Source organism: Panthera tigris, chromosome C2 (assembly GCF_018350195.1).
Source record: "Panthera tigris isolate Pti1 chromosome C2, P.tigris_Pti1_mat1.1, whole genome shotgun sequence".
Classification (NCBI taxonomy): domain Eukaryota; kingdom Metazoa; phylum Chordata; class Mammalia; order Carnivora; family Felidae; genus Panthera; species Panthera tigris.
This window is the reverse complement of record NC_056668.1, coordinates 152,272,176-152,293,961: the sequence shown is the minus strand read 5'-3', so window position 1 is coordinate 152,293,961 and position 21,786 is coordinate 152,272,176. Positions and strand designations below refer to the sequence as shown.

Below are 21,786 nucleotides of genomic sequence, written 5' to 3'. Positions count from 1 at the left end.
GACCAAGTACGCCACTCCCCCGATGGGGAAAGGGCGAGCTCTGCACTGGGAGGAAAGCCATGCTTCCCAGACACTTCCACCCTTTCAACACAGACGGTCGCCATCACCGTCTGCCTTGAGTGAACCAGGACTAGTCTTTCGTTCTCCCCATCATCATCACGTCCATCTCAAGAACAGTCATCCTCCTTCTACGCTCTTTCCTAAAGGGCTCTGTACAACTGCTCCTCACCCTTCCCAAAGCCTGGAACTCTGGGTTACCATTTCCCCCTCATCCTCGGTCTCTTCTCGGAGCTGTCTCCTCACCTAGTGCGCTAGCAGAAAAACGCTCTCCCCTGAGAAGCTCCCTCTGCAGCCCTCTGGCCTTCTGGAGATTGCTTCCACGGTCCTCCTACCACTGAGCCTGAGAACAGAACACATGACCTGCTTTCTGTGCTGTGCCCCAACTATTCTCCCTCGGTGCTCCCCAAAACTCCTCCTTTCTGACCTCTTCCCCTCCAATTCCACACACCTGCCACCCCTCCTCACTGCCAGTGCCCCACTCCTGCTTCACCATTTAGCTCCTGAACCTCACTCCCTCGAGAATAGCCTTGGCAATTTCAAGATACATGTAAGTAGAGGAGTGCTCTACAACTGATGTCAGTTTCTAGAACACCTCCTCTCCAAGGATCCTGCCATCTATCCCTTCTTGCCCTCACCACTCTCTCACGGGCACATACTAGATCTCCCACTAGATGAGGGTAGTCCCTGCATAAGTCAGTCCCATTCTCTTCTTTCTAATCTCTGTTCCTGATCTTTCCAGCTCCCTCTCTCAGGACCCAGAATCCCCAAAGCCTTCAATCCCACCAGCACCTCCCATCTTCTTTCCACTGGGTCCTGACATCTTCCCGGATTACCCATTAGCGTCATTACCCACCTAATTTCTGGGGCCATGGTTTTCCGCCCTCACCTCCTCTGCCCAGTTACACTCCCTGGTAAAATCCAACTCCACCCACCCATGCCGGCACCTGTGCCACTCAATGTGGCTGCAGACACCCACGCGGTAGGCGTGTTCACACAAACCTCTGACATACTGTGTAACCGACATGCTCGTTATGTGTGCTGTTTACTGTCTGCTCTTCTTCCACGAGAATGTAAGGGCTACTCGTGCAGGAATTCTTTAACTGCTGTGTTCACTGAAATATGCCAAATGCCTGTTAAACAGTGCGCTCTCTCTAAACATTTGAAAAGACTGAACAGGAGTCAGTCATTCTAGGAGAAGATGGGAAGGGAGCAGATCAGTCAAGAAATTTCCCCAGGATCGAAGGACAGGAATTCCTAGAACTGACAGGGGCCCATACCACGCATGACAACTCCAAACCACGTCACTGTGAAACTTCCAAACACTAAGGGAAAAGTGTGGTATAAACAGCCAGAGAGGGTTCTACAGAAGGAGTCACATACAGAAGATGAAAAATCAGAATGCCCCTGAAATCTTTAACAGCCATACCGGAAGCCAGAGAACAATGAAGCAACTTCTTAAAAAAAAAAAGAAGGAAAATGACTGTCATGAAGAATTCTATACCTAAACTGTTAATCAAGTGAGAGAGTAAAATGAAAACATCAGGCCTCCAAAGTTAAGAAAAATTTACAGCCCATATACACCTTTCTCAGGAAGTTACTGGGGGACAGACCAAAAAGAGAATGAATAAAAAAGGAGGAAGTCCTAAGGCCTTGCAAAAGGGAATCCAACCTGAGCCACAGCAGAGGAAAGCCTAGGTGGCAACGAAGGGCAGTCCGGCTCTGCACGGAGGGAGCAGGCCATTAAGTTCCCAGGGGCACAGGTCGTGCTCCAAGAATCAAGGAGTGGAACTGAGGGGCGCCTGGGTGGCTCAGTCAGTTAAGTGTCTGACTTCGCCTCAGGTCATGATCTCGTGGTCCGTGAGTTCGAGCCCCGTGTCGGGCTCTGTGCTGACGGCTCAGAGCCTGGAACCTGCTTCGGATTCTGTGTCTCCCTCTCTCTCTCTCTGCCCCTGCCATGCTCATGCGCGCGCGCTCTCTCTCTCTCTCTCTCTCTCTCTCTCTCAAAAATAAGTAAACATTAAAAAAACAAACAAAAAAAAAGAAGTGGAATTGAGAGAATACATGGTGGACCTGAAAACGCTAACAGCAGATTTCACTACCGTTGCAGACTCTGTAGCCAAATTGGTCATAAATACACAGGAAACCAAGCAAAGGAAAAGCAAAGGCATGCTATGAACTCTGGGGGAGCCGGAGCCTCGAAGGACAGGGAAGGCACCCCTGGACTGTGGCCGGGCTCCAACGGCGAGTGGCACTCGCAAGTCCCGATAAAACGCGTGGGCCGGGCGTGCTGTTCCTTCCGGAGGAGGATGGGGGCACAGGACAGAAGGCCACATGGGAGCTTCTACAGAGGGAGGCCAACAGAGAATGCCCAGAAGAACTGAGCGTGTGGGACGGAGATGCACAAGAGCAGTACGCATCGAAAGACTCTGCCAGACCAGGTGGGCACGGTCAGGGGTGAGGGTGGGGAGGCAGGGCAAGGAGCTCCTGTCTTCACTACAAGCTCTGTGAAACTATTTAACTCCTTCGACTCCATGTCCTGTAAATTTTTTTAAAAGAACAGGCAACAACGAAGAGACAAAATGGGCATCACCTTTTTACCCTTCAAATGTTGCTTGCGTACTGATGTTTGAAGTAAGCACCCTTCTTTCTTGTGTACATTTTAATCCGCTAACGTTTTACCCTGTGATTTAGTCCATTACGACCAACATTACCTTCCAATGAGAAGAATGCCTTTACCTGTGATAGCAGCTCTTCCTTTTCTCCAGCAAGTTTTCGTAGCCTGACGTCTAAAAAAATCGGAAAAGGCTGTAAACCAAATTTGTAATGATACAGTACTGGAACAATTAAAAATAATTCTTGAAATTCAAAAACAACAAACATTATCTGATAAACAGCTCACAGCTTTCTATTGAAGAGCTTCGAAGGAAATGCTTCAGTTAATGGTATTAAGGAAAAGTACTTAAATATTCAACACATATTTCCACATAGCTGATAGTTATCAAGGCACTAAATACAGCATTTGCTCCCAAGGGCAGTGATTTTCCATTTAAAGACAAACCAAAGTACAAAGATCACTTCCTTGTTTCAAAATGTGCAAGCTTTCACCGTAGGCAGACGACTCGAGCTGCCGGGGTGTTCTCGCAGGCTTGATGAAGCCTCACAGGAGCAAACACGATGTGGGGGAGAGGGGGTCTGGGCGGGGAGGCTGGACAGGGGAAGCAGGAACTCAGTGCCGAAGAAGCCAAAGGCCCACGCGGGCCAGTGGGGGCACACGGGGACCAACCCTGAGCCGAAGGCAGTCAAGGGCTAATCCGAGGCACGGCAGCTGGATCCCCGGGGCTCGCTCCCGGCCCGAGGGGAAGACGGCTGCTTCCCCGGCATGCATCAGAACTGGATCCTGGGCGCCTGGGTGGCTCTGGTGATTAAGCGTCCAGCTTCGGCTCAGGTCACGATCTCGAGGCTCGTGAAGTCAAGCCCAAGCCCCGCGTCGGGCTCTGTGCTGACAGCTCGGAGCCTGGAGCCTGCTTTGGATTCTGGGTCTCCCTCTCTCTCTCTGCCCCCCCCCCCCCCACTGTTCATGCTCTGTCTTTCCCTCAAAAACATTTAAAAGACAATTAAAAAAGAAAACAACTGGATCTTGGACTGAGGGAGGACCACAGATGAGTAAAAGCAGCAGCTGACATCAAGCCAGCACCTCCCACAACGAACCGGGGTCACGGCTAAATGTAAGTGCTGGTTTCCTCAGCACCTTTCAGATCAACAGAGGACACCCTGAGCTGCCCCCAGCCACACATTCAACGCATTCTCTAGAGCGGCTCCCACTGCCTCGCCCGCATCTGCTGTATCAAAGTGCTCTGTTTCTGCAATTCTGTGCATTAGAGAATGTGCTTACTAACTCTAAAAATGTTCCACCCCTCTGGGAAACCTACAATATCTATGAAAACGAAAAAAAAAGATTTTTTTAAACAAAAAAGTGAGCTGATAGAGTTTCTGCCATTTTCCTTCCTCTAGAGCAGGATCTTGGTGGAGCCAATGGATGCACACCCGTGTGGTTTCCCGGGAGAGGTGTTATGAAAGTCTCGAGGGCTTAAATTTAAGAGGCTTAGATGTCAAGAGGCTCAGAGGCCCTGCTGTAGAAAGAACACTCCTGTAAGACCTGTCTTCTTGGTCATCTGCGGTGGCAAAGAGCTGCAGAACCGCAGGACAAGGAGCAGAAAACCCGATTCTCTAAGAAGAAGAAACTTAAAACACACTTGGGAGCCCCCTACCAGCCCCCTGGTTCCCTGGGGTGCCTGTGCTGGGTTATCTCCTCCAGGAAGATTTGTATTTAGGTGAAAAAGCAATGTGTAGACACCAACAGTGCCTCTCCCCAGGGGCCTTACAATGACCCAGATGCTGGTTTCCCAAGGTCAAGGATGCCTGGAGACAACGTGCCCAGATTTCTTCCTGTTAAGGATTCAGATACACCTCAGATGGCCCTTGTGTCGTTTCTGTTTTCCAAGATGGGACATGAATAAGCCGGAAGTCTTCCGAGGACGACATTAAATACCTGTCGACACAGCAGCGGCCGGTGCCTTACCTAGCGGACCTTCTCCCGCAGACTCCAAGACCTGAGCAGCCTCCTGGGACACCACAGTGATGGCTCCAACCACCGGTTCACGATGGACGTCACCATTGGGGGTGCCATCAGGGATTATAACTAAGCCATGCTTCTGTGGAGAAGGCAAAACCCACCGTCACAAAACACGGCTCACGCAGAGGCGGTACGTCCTGTGACAGAACGTGTGCCGCGGGTAACACCTGGTGAGAACTAGTTTACACGGAGCAGAGCTCTGCGGAAGAAGTGGCTTACTCCTGTCTACCGTGCACCGAAGGATGAGCACCGGTTTGTGTTTGGGCTACGAAAGACAACCAGACGAGAGGGAAGAACAAAGCAGCGAGGGACTTAACTCCGGGCCAAAGCTAACGTACCTCTCCTGTCTTCACCGTCTCCTTCGGGTCAGCCAGCTGCTCTCTGAGCGCATCTCGCTCATTCCTAAGGCAGGCAATGTATTCTCTCTGTTTCTCTAGGGCCTGGTTTTAGACAGGGTAGCAAGGGAAAGAACGGCACAGAAAAAGAGCAAGTGAAAGAGGGAGCAGAGAGCACCTAATTCAAATAAACACAGACAAGGGCAAAGTAAAAGCTTGGAAACCGGCAGTTAGGTAGACACGGGAGGAAATACAAAGTCTTGGGGACACACGTCTCCACAGGAGAGTTTTAACAGAAACTGGTTAATCGTGCATAAATTCGCCAAAGCATGCTTATCCCATCAGGCAGGAGAGCTGATCTTTCTTTCCCAGTCGATGAAAAAGAAAAAAAAAAAAAAAAAACAGGAAAAGGAAGATGAAGACAGCAATAATATTAAAATGAAGTTTTCCTTACTGATCTCCTTACTACATTTTCATCTGGTGACCAATACAAACAAATACATCTCACGTTTAACTAAAATACTTCATTCAAGAACATAGTGAAGTTTAATTCAAAAAATTAATTTAAACTTTTTTTTAAGTCAGAAAATTTCAACGGCCCTGGAAGAAAAAAACACCAGTATGCACAAGGTATTTTAATTCAATACTGGCCGTAGTGATTGTTCTCTAAGCAGTGTGGCAAAATATTCCTCAAATACCAGCTAATTCAAAATAGCTAACCTCCAAAGGGATCCCCAAGGACCTGTTTTTCGTTAATTTACTTAAATACAATTAAGAATCATCTGGTTTTCTGATGCACCTTTCTGAATGTGAAAACCGAAACTAAAATACTGACAAAACCAAAGGAGCCCGCGTACGGAGCGCAGCAGAATAAGGGTTTGGGGATCAGGCTTTTGAGTGGTGGCAGGTCCCGACTTACCTATGTCTCAGACTCCCCATCTGAAAAGCAGAAGGGACAACAGCAGCCCCGCCCCAGGTACACGGTGTGGGCACTGCCGCAGCACCAGAGCCCCGGGGAAAGCTCCGGAAAAGCCGCCCCCCGCCCCCCGCCCGCCGTTTGCACCTGGAGCCCCCCACCACTGCCTGGACCTCACAACCGTCGGAGCTGAGGAGCCGAGGGTGGCGGTGGGAGAAGCGGGCATGCAAGCGGGAGAAGCAGGTGACAAACCAAACCTGCCCCAGGTAATGAAATAACCCAGACTTCAAAACGTACCCCAGGCAAGCAGTCTATGCGGACAGCTGACGGGTGACTATTTTTAAAAAGCCTCCCTCTACACGTGTTCGTATATTTAATATTTTCTACCCACAACCCCATTAATCCAAGAAATTAAACTACAACAGGTAACTCTGCTCTCTCGGTTTAGTGGGCTAGAAATGAGCCAACTGCTTCATTACTGACTGGGGAACAGGTGGGCGATGTTCGAAATCCTTACAAATCCTACTGTGCACCCAAACTGGCAGTCAGTAAATAAGGGATGCTAGCAATGACCTCTGTGCAGCTCCAGCTATACAGCAGGCGCTGCTACAAAGACATAAAATCCGCCCTAATATGTTTACATATATAATCTCTCCCTTATATATCCTGTACTTGTGTTATCCCCATTTCACAGATGAGAAAATTGAGGCCCAGAGAGGTTATGCTTTTCTTGCCCAAAGTCCCAGTAAGTGCCAACGCCAGTTCTTTTCAGTTCCAAAGCCTTTGCATACTTTTTCTATATCACAGCCCTAAAAAAGCCACAATTACGTTTCCTTACTGTCGTCTCAATGTTGCTGGAAAAGCAGTGTGTAAGGGCAAGTCCTACTCCTTGCTCACCCAAACTGCAACGTCAAGATCTCATTTCTTTTCAACAATTTACATTCACACCATATGGTGTGTCTTAACTCTGCCTATAAGTTGACACTTTGAGTTTCTAGCATCATGAGGCATTTACCCTGACCCTTCACGCTAATACTCCCATGCCATTCCATTAACGACAAGTGTCACATCAGGACAAAAAAGCACAAGCAATACTTTCCCATCTGTTGACAGACACCCGGACCTCCGCTCGGTTAGACTCTGTGGGTTATTGGTATCTGCGTGCACAGTTACGCGTGCATCACACCACACACAGCTGGGTCAGTGATCACAGCCACGGCATGCTCCACAGAAACACCAGCACTGAATATACACGGTCTCTCAGGAACAGACCAATTTGAAACTGGACATTCTAGCAAATGCTGGTACGTGCCATTCGCTCCTCTTTCTACGTCTTCTGGCAATGGACAGCTTTACTTTTGGACTTTTTAAACTTCATCTTCCCATAATTATGGACGGGAAAATAAAATACATCCTATAAGTTCTCCCACTTCACCACAAAGTTTGGAGACTACCAAAATACCTTATAATTGGAACAAATGTACTCACGCCGGATCTGAAATCCTCTGTAGTACCTGACCATAAAACCACTACCCTGTGTTTGCATTCAGTAATAGCTCATACAGCAGATTTTTTTCTTAGGGTAAAAAGTACATGCTTGCGGAGATCTAAAGAATTCTTTACCCCTGACCTAACCTCAAATGCTAGTGTCAAGAAGTCTGGAAGATACGTATAACAGGCTGCACTTTTGGGCAACAGGTTAACTCTCCATATAATTGCACAGGGGCAGAAATATCTTTCGTCAGAATGGGAGTGAGTCTCACCCTGGGCTATCTAGATCGAAAAGTCCTTTGGATGCATTTATTCTACATGTAGCCACCTGGCACTTAGAGCTGCTTTCGGGCTGTGTGCACGACTACAAGGATCAATGAAGGAAGAACTAAAGAGAACCAAACTGTAGCATGAAAATAATGGCCATGTTCCTTTATTAAGTTACTAACTTGAAATCTTGAAAATGAAGCTAGAGGCAAGTGGTGCATTAGGGAGTCACTGACTGTGTTGAAAATGCGTCTTGGGCAAGTCATGGGGGGGCATCAGGATGGCTATCGGAAAAACGGAAAACAGGTGTTGGTAACGGAACCCCTACGCAGTGCTCGATGGGAATGTGAAATGGGGCAGTGGCTGTGGAATACAGTGTGGCTGGTCCCCAAAAAACTTAAACATACCATCGCCATATTATGCAGCATTTCCACTCCTGGGTATACAGCCGAAGAAATGAAAGCAGGGTCACAAAGAGGTATTTGCAAACTCATGTTCACAGCAGCATTATTCACAACAGCCAAAAGGTGGAAGCCAACCACGGGTCTGTCCACCAACAGACGAGTGGCTAAACAAAACGTGGTGCGTCCGGACAATGAAATATTTCTCATTCGGTCTTAAAAAGGAAGGGCATTCTGACACCTGCCCCACCACAGAGAAGCCTTGAGGACCCGATGGGAAGTGAAATAAGGCAGTCACAGAAGGACAAAGGCCGTCTGATTCCGTCTGATAATTACGTGAGGTGCCTAGAGCAGTAAGTCCGTAGAGACGGAGCGTGGAATGGTGGCTGCCGGGGGCTGGGGAGGAGGGTGGGGAGTTGGCGCTTAACAGGCACAGTTTCAGTTGCGCAGGGCGAAGGAGCCCTGGAGACGGACCGTGGTGACGGTAGCACAACACTGTGGACGTACTCAGGACCACCGAACTCGACGCCGAAAACTGGTTCGAGTGGTAAGCTGTACGTTATTTGTACTTTACCATAATTTAGAAACTTTCCAAAAAAAGTCAAAGGAGGGACCAACTACTAATACATGCAACTTGGGTGAATCTCCAGGGAACTGTGCTGAGTGAAAAACATAACCCCAAAGGGTTAAATACCGTATGATTCCATTTCTGTGATAGGGCTCGTAGTGGCCAAATCACAGAAATGAGAACAGATTGGCGGCCGCCAGGGCTCGGCAAGGAGTAAGGGAGGTGGTGGACAAGGCCATGAAAGGGCAACTGGAGGGATCCTTCGTGGTGATGAGAATGTTCTGTGCTTTGCCTACATCAAGGTCAATATCCTGGCTGTGGCACTTTGTAAGACGTGACCTTAGGGGAAAAGTGGATGAAGGGCATACAGGATCTCTCTGTATTACTTCTCACAATTGCATGTGAAATTCTTTAAGTGTAACTTAAAAAAAAAAAAAAGCCAAAGGAACACATTATTATATACCACACAGAAAGAAGATAGCCACTTAGTCATTCAGTAATGCCAGGAAAACTTAAAAGTCAAAAAATTTGTGTCTCAACTATCAGCACATCTTTTTGGTAGAAAAAAAATTTTTGTTTTATTTTGAATAGCTATTTTATTGGACTGTGTGGGTTGGGGTTTTCCTATGGCTGATCCAAAATACTCAGTTTAAATACTAAGATAATTACACAAAATGGAAATCATGGAAGGTCCTAAAAGAAGACCATTCTGGATTGTGACCAGACTTCAACCAAACTTTCAAACTACTCCTTAGTGCCACACATTTTTCACATCTCATTTTAAATTCCCCAAGTAAAAATTTCAATGAGATCAGCAGATGACAATCAAAATTTCCAAACTCTTAACTGTTGTTAATTTATATTCCAGAAGGCTCTTCTAATTTGGGGTGGAATTTTAGAAACTCCATTATTTAAATATAAGAAATTCTAAAAAGGTAGCTTTATTTCTTTAAAACTTTTGGTCTACCAAACTCTTAAGAAGTAATTTTGTTTCCCATGTGTTCATTCCTAAGAGGATAGGTCCCTGGAGGGATGAGAAGCACCCGAGAGCCCTCCCAACAATGAAGGACATGGACCCAGAGGGCTTCTCATCCCGGGTCCACGCAGGCGCTCTTGGGGGTCTGTGCCAACTTCCCCCCACGCCACCAAACCTTGTCAAGCAGAAAAGGCTTTTTCACCACGGTCTTGGGACAGGGGCTTCCTCTGTCTGCTGCGTCCCCCGCAGCCCCTTCCTGACGAGGAAAGCGCTGCTCTGGCAGCTGTGGCTGCGTGGAAGCCCTGCCGCACGACCCCGAGTCCACGCCAGGAGACGGGGCACGTGTCAAAGGGGTGACACAGGAGGAACTGGGGGGCATTTTTCCAGCCTCCTGTGTGCCTGGAATCTACCTGAAGGCCTTAGGGAAAAAGCACTGAGGACTTTCCTCATCGGGGCCCCTGCTTTGGGGAGTCATGGGGTCATAATTAGAGATGACGTCACAGTTTGGCAGCCCTGGCCAATCTCACATTCCTATCCACTTCCGTAACGACGATGATGTTAATCCCCCCTATTTTATTCACCAGGGATTTATGGGATACTAATTACTTGTCTTCTACCCCCCACTCACTGTTCTCTCGCTTCTCATCCAAAATTCTTGCAATGTAAGGATATCAAGTTACCCACAGAGTTTGAATTAAATGCCTGTGGCTGCTTCTGGATAAGAATCCTGGGGAAATAAACTTCCCTAGAAAGTTCCTACTTGTAGGTTTCAGAATCCCACAGTCAGCTAGAAAGAAGAGTTCCTTCCAGGCACGGGATCAGGTTTCCCCCTGGAAGTTTTGTTCTTCTTCTGCTTTTACTCACATTTCCGTGCATAAATGCTCAAAAATAACCCAAAGGACGGATTTTTAGGAACCTCTAGGTTAAATTCTATTGGCCTGTTCCTCATCAATGAGCTTCAGACCAAAGCCCAATGTCATCTCGTACCCTAATGTGTTTATCTTTCCAAAGAAGTGTCTCCTGGAGGTCAAACACCTCTTTTGTCATGGTGTCTATTTTCTGCTGCATTCGCTGATTCTCCTGCAGAGGAAGAGGGGAGAGAAGTAATAAAAAAAGCAGAAAGAAAAATGGAGGGGGTCAGAGGGAGGCAAACAGAACAGAAATAAAGCTGGTAAGGAAACTTTAAAAAGGGAGAAAGAAAGTCTGCGATCAACAGGAAAAGCCAGAGTTGCTTGCTAAAGGGCAAGATGACATCCCGTGTCTCGGCAGCACGACTCCCCCTGGCTTGCCACAAGGAAACCGGGAGTAGCTGTTGCAACCACAGCTATGGGGCAGCAGGCCAGGCGGGGCCTCTGTGTGCATGCGGCCCCACGTGTGCTCCTCTGGAAACGGACTCTCCCCAACATGGAACGAGTGACGTTTCTAGAGAGGGAGACGCAGATTTGCTTATGGACAAATGATCCTTATCACCGAGAACAAGCAGTGGTTTTAAACTTCCTTTTTTGAAGCACAGCTGAAGAATACAAGGGAGCCGTATCTCAGCTGAATCATTCTGAACTTGTCAGCAGAACCTACGGTAGCAAGAGTACCATGAATTGAATAAACAGTCCTGTTGGTTTTTAGAAACACTGGAACGCAGTGTCCAGGGAATCCTAAACAACTGTCCTCCTCAGGCAATGAGGCTCAACGTGTATCCTTTTATATTTAACAGGTTTGCTTTTAAAAGTTACTGGCAAATTACCATCTCCTACCTTCTCAACTTACACATTTCTCATCTACTTAACCACGCAAGACCTCAAAGCATTATTTTGTCACATTCAAGGTTTGGCAGTTATACGTAAACATGGGTATTCACATCTGAGAGATGTCAATTCTAAACATGAAAACTCCCAAAACTAAGGTTTTTTTAAAGTTTGTATATCCAGCACCCCCGGCTTTTAGAGAAACCACGGTGACAAGTTACAGGAATCAAGCATTACAGTTCCTCTTAAGCACAATCATCAAATTAAAAGCTAGAACACTTAACCAATTCTGACTTAAGCTACTGAATTTGAGAGGCAGCTGCCAAAGCAGTTTTACTATTCTTTCCAAATCAAAAACGGGGAAAAGTATACATCTTAATTAGAAGAAGAAATAACAAGTGGCTGGCATATTGACACAAAAAACACAAAAGGACAAAAAAGGAGAGGAATTCCCATTATTTTTGAACACCAGCAGGGTACAAAATTGAGATATTACGCTCCATGCCATAAATGGAAAAACTAGGACAACTAACTTCACATGTCATCTGATATTTTCAAAGGGTTATCTGTGTCCGTGTTTAGATTCACAAACTCCACCTGCTTTCGGCAGGCTACATTCAGTTCTTCTCAAGGATGAAGAGAAGTGACACAGATCCACGGACAAAAAAGCAGGCATTTCTTTTCCTCCATGAATTGGTTTCTTAACTGACTTACAGGGTGAGGGATTAGGTGAGGCGGGTCCAAGGGGGAAAAGAAACAGAGGGGGCAGGGCGGGTGCTGAGCGACAGGAAGGTGGACAAGCACCGGTGTGGCACAGGAGGCACGTCCCGGGGATCCTCGAGAGCTGGCCTTCCTGAAATCGCCCTCGTGGCATCAGGCGCACGCGAGACACCTCTGATACCCACACCGAGCCAGCGGGCGGGACCCCTGCCCAGACGCTTACAAAACACGACAGCCTCGAGCGGGAAAACCACATTCACAGGAAATCAGGGATGCTCACAGGGGAGGGATGAGGAGCACTCTCGGAGCCCCCTGGGGGACCCCGCTGCTGCCACCCCGGGCTCCTCCCCGAGCACAGCCTCTGCGCTGCCGCCGAGCTCCACCCTTCTGCGGGAAGGCGTCACGGCGACTCGGCCTTGTCATCTGGCTGCCTCGGCAAAGACCAAACGCCTCACTCCCCAAGGCTCCCGTCTCGACACACAGCACCCACCACATGCCAAAGAACGATGGTGCTCCTGCTTTTTCCTTTCGCTCGCTTTCTAAGGTAACTTGAGGAAAGAATGTGCTGAGGAACAAAAGACAATTACAGAAGCTTCCGCTGGCAAGAGCGGGAACGTTTGTAAGACTGGTAGCGTCAACTTTTTAAGCCTGACCTGATGTATCACGGGTGTGAAACTTTAGGGTGAGGAAGAGGCCAGGAAACTGTGGCATCTTAACTCCCTCCCCTCCCAGCGCACACCCCCTCGTCCCACCCAGCGCTTCGTTTCCAAATTAAGTACTTCCCCAGGGCCCGCACCTACCTCGATGAGCTCGTCTCTCTGCCGAAGGCCTTCTTTAAGCTCATCCATCTTATGCTGCAGCACGCTGCACATGTGTCTCTGCCTTTCCAACTCCTGTTAATACACAAGTGGCACGGTTTGCACAGACAATGGCGCACAAGACACTGGGCCACCTACACCAGAGTAACAGGCGGCGCATAACCTCCAGAAACACACCTGGGCTTCCCAGGCACAGCAACTTAGAAAAATGCCGTATTCTATGGAAAGGTTCAGAAAATTAACATCTTTCATCTCCTAGGAGACGAAAGCCCAGACTCATCAATGGCAAAATTACTAAGAACTATGAGATGACTTAATAAAGTAACAGGTCGTAAAATTAACATATAAAACTCAATAATCTTCATAAATATAATCTAGAGAGAAAATACAATAAACACACGATCACAACATAAAATTTTTAAAAATACATGTGTAAACATATAGGAAATACCCAAAAATCAATATGAGGAAAATTATATACAATGTTCCTGAGGGCGCCTGGGTGGTTCAGTCGGTTAAGTATTGATTCAGCTCAGGTCATGATCTCACGGTTCATGGGATCAAGCCCCACGTCTGGCTCTGCACCGACAGTATGGAGCCTGCTTGGGATTCTCCCTCTCCCTCTCCCCCTCTCTCAGTCTCTCTCTCTCTCTCTCTCTCTCTCTCTCAAAACAAACAAACACTAAGAAATATATATTCCTGAAAGACAAGTAGGACTAAACAAACAGAAAGGTATACCATCTTCCTGGATAAAAAGACTCAGTATCAGGGCACCTGGGTGGCTCAGTCGGTTAGGCGTCCGACTTCAGCTCAGGTCATGCTCTCACGGTTTGTGGGTTTGAACCCTGAATCGGGCTCTGTGCTGACAGCTCAGAGCCTGGAGCCTGCTTCAGATTCCGTGTCTCCCTCTCTCTCTGCCCCTCCCCTGCTCTCACCTTGACTCTCATTCTGTCTCTCAAAAATAAATAAATGTAATAAAAAATTAAAAAAAAAAAAAACACCTCAGTATCATAAAAATGTCAGTTCTCCCCCAAATAAATCTATACATTTAATGCAGTCCAAATAAAAATACTATTAGGCTTTTTTCTCATCAGAGTTAAGAGAAGCTGATTGTAAAATTTGTAAGAAAAACGTAAGAAAAAACAGCCAGGAAAAACACTGAAAAAACAGAAAGCTAGCCTTACTGGATATAAGACCTACATAATTAAAACAATGTTGTAATGGCTTATGAGCACAGAGAGCAGAACAGAAAATCCAGAAATATACCCAGTTACATGTCAAATATATTAAACAACAAAACAAGAAGAGCATCTCAAATCAATGAGAAAAGACAGACTTTTATGTCATGACCCTGGAAAAACCGTATATCCAAATGGAAAAAGAAAATTGGAACCACACCTCAGACTATACACCGAGACAAATTTCAAATGGATTGGAAGTGCACAGAAAGAAGAGAGGGAAAAAGAGAGAAGGAAGGAAGGATATAGTTACTAGAGAAAAAAGTGAGTGAATTCCTATAACCAAAGAGTAGGGAAAACAGTACTAAAAAATCCAAAAATCTGTAAGCAAGAATAGGAAATGGGTAATAAGTTAGACTACATACAAACTTTTGAATGGCAAAAGGCACTTTAAGAAAAGTAAAAATACGGGGCGCCTGGGTGGCTCAGTCAGTTAAGCGTCCGACTTCGGCTCAGGTCAGGATCTCGCGGTCCGTGAGTTCGAGCCCCGCGTCGGGCTCTGGGCCTGGCTCAGGGCCTGGAGCCTGCTTCCAATTCTGTGTCTCCCTCTCTCTCTGCCCCTCCCCCGTTCATGCTCTGTCTCTCTCTGTCTCAAAAATAAATAAACGTTAAAAAAAAAAAATTAAAAAAAAAAAAAAGAAAAGTAAAAATACAAATGATAAGCTGTAAAAAATAAATTACAACTTACATCAGAGACAAAACATGACTATCTCTCTATATAGAGTCTCTAAGCTTAGGAAGAAAAAACACTACTATATAGAAAAATAGTCTAAAGATACGGACAGTTCACAGAAAAAAACAGAAATCACTCTGAATATAAAAAGATGATCATACTAAGAGAACAAGAAGTTAAAACTCTATGTCCCACTGAAGCACTCGTCCAAAACTTGACAACATATTCAAGAAAATTCTATGGGGAAGGGAACAGGCCCTCTTGCACATTTTGACAGGAATCCGAAATGGCATCACTACTACCACAAAGGGAATCCGGCAGATCCGACAGAATTACCATACCCTTAGACCCAGTAAACCCACTTTGACGACTCCCGTAGACAGGCCAGCAAAAATGCAAAAGGACTTATGTAGTACACCATTTCTGCAGGACTATTTTTAACAGCAAAAGACTGCCAACAATTCAAATGTCCATTAATAGGGAGCTGGTGGAATAAACTACAGGACACACACACAACGGAATTAACTATGTAATAATACAAAAGAGTGAAGAAGATACACAATCATAAAGGTCACAGTCATCAAGGTATGGAAAGGTATTTACAGTATGCTACCATTTTCTAAGAAAGGGGGGGAAATAAAAACATACACATTTGTATATATATTTTTTGAATAGCAAAAGAGATCTACCTTCTTAAGCAAAAAAAAAAAAAAAAAAAAGGAAGAATAAACTATTTAGGTGAAAAATTCCCTCAAGAAACAGGAATGAAGAGATAGAAGACTGATTTCTTTGAGTATATTTTCTTTGATTTGACTTCAGATACATTTAAATGTTATGTAACTGCAACGAAATTAAATTGAAAAAGCAATTCCTGATGGAAGCAACCCAAGTGTCCACCAGCAAATGAATGGATAAACACAATGTGGTACACAGATACACTACAATATTATTCAGGAAGGGAATTCTGACACGTGCTAACATGGGTGAAACCTGAGGGCATTACGCTAGTGAAACAAGCCAGTCACAAAAAGACAGACCCTGTATGAGCTCACTTATGAGACGCCCAGAGCAGCCAGACCCACAGAGCAGGTAGAACTGTCGGTCGTTGCCAGGAGCGGAGGGCACGCGGACGGGAGCTGTTGTGTAACAGAGTTTCAGTTTTGCAAGATGGGAAAGTTCTCACTGCACAACAATGTGAATGTACTTGGTATCACTGAACTGTAACAATTTAAAACTGTTAAGCCGGTAAACTTCGTTGTACTTTTTACCCCAGTTAAAAGCGAAAATTATTTAAAGATAAAAATTTTAAAAGCAACTCCTAAATACTGAACATAAAATACACTGAGCCTAACTATATATCCAGGTAGCAGCATAAGCACAGAGAGAGAAACTATTTTGAGTAACTTTTAAAACCAATGCTTGGGCTATACATAGGCTAGCAGCAAAGTAACAACCCAACAGAAGAACACAAAAAACTTTTAACTATTTTCAGTAATTATATCGTTGGTGGTGACATTGGTATTGCTATTCTGAGTACTGTGGGGCACAGCAATGAGAACAGAATATAACATAATTACTATCATCCCCAGTGACTTTGAGAACGGGCAGTGGGAAAACGGAGACATGCACGTGTGAGACGGAGGGTAAGGAAAAATGCTTGAGTCCTGAACGTGAACTAGAACTACCAGCATAAATTCGTAATGTGTTTTGACTTTACAAAGAAAAACGTACCCCACATAAACATTTCCTATATATCCACTAAAAAGGCCTTTATAAACCATGATCCTCTCGGTGGCAAGAGCTCTCTAGCACGCACACTGCCCCCCCTACGAGAGCCAGCACCCCGGACAAACAGCTGGTTCCAGGTCTGGAGCAAGAAACGACCAGACGAACCTGGAACCCTTTCTCGTGCTAGGTAGCAGAGAATTTACCAAGACGGCGAGACTTACAATGAGTCAAAGCTACTTGGAAATCAACCTGAAGACACTCATATTAGTTAAAGGTTGAACAACTTGAAAATCGACTAAGAATAAAAGCTACAATGAATTCGAATCATCAAATGTTTGAATTCTTGACTTCATAATGATATTTTAAAACATGCTTTTAGGCTGTATCTGATAAGGGACTTGTATCTGGAATACATAAACTCTTACAACTCGATTATAAGCAGACAACCCAAGTTAAAAATAGGCAAAAGATGTATTTTTCTGAGAAAGATATACAAAGAGTCAATAAATACATGAAAATATACTCAAAACCATTAGTTATCAGGAAAACGCAAATCAAAACCACAGCTGCTAGGACGGCTCTAAAAAAAGTCAGACAATAACAGATGTTGGTGAGGGTATAGAGAGATCAGAACTCACATGCCCTGCTGCTGGGAATGTGAAATGGCGCAGCCACTCTGGAAACCACTCTGGCATTCCTCAAATGGTTGAACATGGCGTTGCCATGTGACCGGCAATTCCACTCCCAGGTATACACTTCACAGAAAGGACAGCATACGTCTACACAAAAACTCGTACACAAATGTTTACAGCAGCATTATTCACAAGGGGGAGGGGGGAGAATGTGCATCAACACCCAAATGGACATACGAAATGTGCTATACCCACACAATGGGATAGTATTAGGCTATAAAAAAGCAGGGAAAGTAGTGACTCCTACTACAGCATGAGTGAACCTCAGAAAGATTTAAGCTAAGTGAAAGAAGCCAGTCTCAAAAGACCACATATTATATGACTCGACTAAATGCAAATCTAGAAAGAGGAACTCTATAGACACAGAAGGCAGACCAGTGGTTACGTAGGGCTGAGGGGGCGGGAGACAGGGGGATAACAGCTACAGGACACGGGGTTTCTTTCCGACAAGACTACAGGACTCTGAAACTGGGGATGGCTGCACGTAACTGTGAATGTACAAAGGCCCTGAATTGTACACTTCAAACAGATGAACTACAACATATGGTATGTGAATTATAGCCCCAATCCACTTTAACATAGTCAAAGAAAACAGTAATGATGGACTTAGAACGTCCCATTTTACAGCGCCTGGTCAACTAACAGACCGAAGCACCCAGCGACAGCATTACAAAAAGAAAGAGCCACACATCAGGGCCTCCTGAAGGAAGACAACCTATGGAGTGAACTTGCCAAAAACGCTACACCTGTATTTGTTTAAGCCTCTAAACCTAACTACCTGTTTACAGGAAACACAGAGGAAAAGGGAACACATTAAAGACACCATAGGGATAAAACAGCAAAATCCCTAAGGCTGTTGGAAACTGTTAAGCCAAGCAATCCAGTCTCTTCAACACACAAATTGCAAGGGAGGGGAGAAAAGAGAGAGAGAGAGAGAGAGAGAGAGAGAGAGAGAGAGAGAGAGAGAGAGATGAAAGGAAACCTATAAATAAAAAGAGACTTAAAAGACATGACAACTAATTCCAATGTGTGGAACTTATCTGGATCCTTGGTGGTCGTTGTTGTTGAAGTGTAAAAAAGAAAACAACTTAGGTCACTGGAGGCCGTTAAGATTTTAACAATGGTTGGATCGGTAGTATGAAGGAATTATTCTGTATTTTTCAGATGTGAAATTATCTTGTGGTTATGTTTTAAAAAGAGAGGGAGTCTGGGGCACCTGGGTGACTCAGTCAGTTAAGCATCTGACTTCAGCTCAGGTCATGATCTCACGGTTCATGAGTTGGAGCCCCACGTCGGGCTCTGTGATGACAGCTCAGAGACTGGAGCCTACTTCAGATTCTGTATCTCCCTCTCTCTCTGCCCCACCCCTCCTTGCGCTCTCTCAAAAATGAATAAACGTTAAAAAAAGTTAAAAAAAAAAAAAAAAAAGAGAGAGAGGGAGTCCATATCACTTAGAGAGCCATACCTAAACTCTTATTAAAATATGAGACACTGAGGACCTGTCTCAAAGAACAGGAATGAAGGAAGTGGACAGGGTAAAATTGGCCACACACTGATGGTTGCTGGGGGGTATGTGATGGGTTTTAGGAGGGTTCAGTATAGTCTATTTTTTTTGTATTTTTAAAATATGTAATAAAACACTTTTTAAAAATCTCAGATAAGCTTAAAAAAAAAAAGAATCCCCTACTAAAATAAACAGCTACTAAGAAAAGAATAATGGGGCACCTGGGTGGTTCAGTCGGTTAAGCGTCCAACTTGGGCTCAGGTCATGATCTCATGGTTCGTGAGTTCAAATGCCGCATCAGGCTCTGTGCTGATGCCTCAGAGCCTGGAGCCTGCTTTGGATTCTGTGTGTGTCTCTCTCTCTGCCCCTCCCCGCTCACACTCTGTCTCTCAAAAATAAATCAACATTAAAAAATAAATTAATTGGGGCGTCTGGGTGGCTCAGTCGGTTAAGCGTCCGACTTCGGCTCAGGTCATGATCTCACGGTTCATGAGTTCGAGCCCCACATCGGGCTCTGTGCTGACAGCTCAGAGCCTGGAGCCTGCTTCACATTCTGTGTCTCCCTCTCTCTCTCTCTGCCCCTTCCCTGCTCATGCTGTGTCTCTCTCTGTCTCAAAAATAAATAAACATTAAAAAAAAATTTTTTTTAATTAATTAATTAAAAAATAAAAAGAAAAGAATAATATACTTGAGACATTCCTAATCAGGCATTCTTCCCCAAAGTAGGTACAGACAGAATATTTAAGATGTAGTTATTACATTCCCAGTAGGAAGCACTGACGACATCTGAAAAACTATATTAATATTGTTGTTTTAATTGAATGGTCCTTCTCCACCCTTACCTTCTGAGCTACAATGAAACATACCTGAGCGCCTGACCTCTCTGTATGTCTCCGAGCATGAACCTCTGAGCCTCCCGCATGAGGCGATTTCTACCGAGAAGAGCTCAGAGAGAAGGTGCGCTAGAGAGAGACGCTATGACAAGGTCTTTGGCATCACGGTACCCGAAGTAGATTCACAGAGGATTTAAAAAGCTCACAGACTTTTTTGATTTGAAAAGCACAAGTTTTTTTCTACATAAAAATTAAAAACCACAGCACTATGTATGCTAAGACATCTCTAGATCTTAGAAAAAGAAGGGAAAAAGAAAGTGGCTTAGTAAGTTAATCATGGAGGTTTTTTTTTTTTTTTTAAATGCTCAAGGGCATTTAGCACTGAACATTAAATACTTTAGCGTGAGATTGTCCTCTAATCTCCTAGAAGCAAAGAGCCAGAAATAGATACGAAAAAAGCATGGAAAAGCAAAAAAAGGAGTCCAAGGGCTCTACATAAATATGATGGTTCATAATCTCCAAAACTGGTCCTTAAGAAACAGGAAGAATCACAGAGGAAACCAGCTATGCCACCAAATCATAGTCTGCAATGAGCCCTGTCATCCAATATGACAATACCCAGAAGTCTCTTTTCCACTTGTGCAGATACAAGTTTTCTTATCCTAACTTTTTTTTTAGTAGACTTGACTGTTTAGAGCACTTCTGGGTTCTTGGGAGTTGAGTGGAAAGCACAGAGTTCCCACATAGCCCTCCCCCCGACCCAAAGAGGCTCTCCTACCTGCTATCAACATCCTGCACCAGAGAGGTACAATCGTTACAGTCGCTGAACCCACAGTGACATATCACCACACCCAAAGCCCACAGTTTACATGCAGGTTCATTCTTGGTATTGTATATTCTATGGGTTTCCACAAATGGATAATGTATCCATTAGAACACTATCACTGCCCTAAAAATCCTCAATGTGCTGCCTATTCATCCTTCCTTCTCCCAAACTCTTGGCCAACACTTGTGAACACTTTTTAAACATGACCAAAACAGACTGGAATGAACATTTTCAATCCTCAAGGAAAAAAAAAAAATCCCTATTAGAATTTACAGTATTAATGCCAGTCCCTTCGAGGTTATATTAACAGCTTCCCTCCCTTCAGATGACTGATGTTTGTAACCAATGCACATTTCCGAAATTGTTTTCTGGGCTTTTTATTTTTGCAATGTTGTCACAACTCATATTTTGGCAGTAATAGCCTTTTGTCCTCTGCTTGGACTGACATTAACATTTTAAAAGAGAACCCAATTTGTTTTCTGCATGCGTCAAAGGGCAAATATGAACCTTGGACAGTGGGTTTCATTTTCCGTCTGTACATTCTAACAGTATAGCTTACAAACCTCTAAAGAAAACATCTGTTGACATCTGACCCAAGTCTCCATCCTGCTGTTTTTAAATAACTGATTAAAAACTTCTCTCTAATCATTTAGAAAAGAGATTCTCTTAAAAAATGATAGAAATAAAAGAAAAGAACAAAATGAACTGCCTCCCGGAAAGTCTTCAGAGCTTTGTGGAGTTTGCAGCCAGTTTAAACAGGAAGAAATTAAGGAATTCGCTGAAACTGCCGCAATTAAGAGACAGAAAATAGAGATAAAACTTGAGCTGCATTTTATCTTCAGAAACGGAAGGAGGTCATAAGACTTTTCTTAAGAAAATTAGACAGATTCTGTAAGAACTTAAAAAGGAAAATATTTTAGGCACCGGTAGCTCACGTTCTGTGAGTTTCCTTGGAACAATCAGTTTCGACTGAAGCGTCACTTCCAGGTCTAAAGCCCTCTTCCATCAAGCGCGGCACCTTTCAAATGGCAGGTGTGAATTTTCTGACCCAGACAGAGAGGATACAAGGCGCACAGTTACCTTTGATTTCTCTTCATTTTCTCTATAAAATTCCGCCATCTGTTCCTCCTGTTCTTCAATAACATCTTTGAGGGTGTCTACCTGGTAGATCAAGTTGTTCTTCTCGTTGTCTAACTGTGCGTTGGAAACCATGGCTTTCTTGTATTTTTCTTCCACTTCAGACAAAGATTCCTAAACGAAAGTCAAAGCCATTAGCCTGATATCTAAAGTATGCTCATCGCTTATATGCAATATGACAGGAAATCCAGGACTGGCACAAACACACGAAGGTGCATTTTTGCAAAA

General features: G+C 44.7%; 1 protein-coding gene across 10 annotated transcripts in view; it reads right to left on the bottom strand.

Annotated features, from left to right (window-relative positions):
* LRRFIP2 (LRR binding FLII interacting protein 2) overlaps positions 1-21,786 on the bottom strand; it is a 107,219-nt gene that overhangs the window by 5,806 nt on the left and 79,627 nt on the right. For 4 of the 10 annotated variants that reach the window (XM_042956633.1, XM_042956635.1, XM_042956636.1 and 1 more), the window contains 5 exons: positions 21,502-21,672; positions 12,910-13,002; positions 5,032-5,133; positions 4,640-4,772; positions 2,797-2,846 (listed from right to left, as the gene is read on the bottom strand). In XM_042956633.1, the coding sequence (XP_042812567.1) occupies positions 2,797-2,846; positions 4,640-4,772; positions 5,032-5,133; positions 12,910-13,002; positions 21,502-21,672 (549 nt within the window). Of the gene's footprint in view, positions 1-2,796; positions 2,847-4,639; positions 4,773-5,031; positions 5,134-10,634; positions 10,728-12,909; positions 13,003-21,501; positions 21,673-21,786 lie in introns of all 10 variants that reach the window. The other 6 variants (XM_042956641.1, XM_042956632.1, XM_042956634.1 and 3 more) reach the window with 3 other exon arrangements.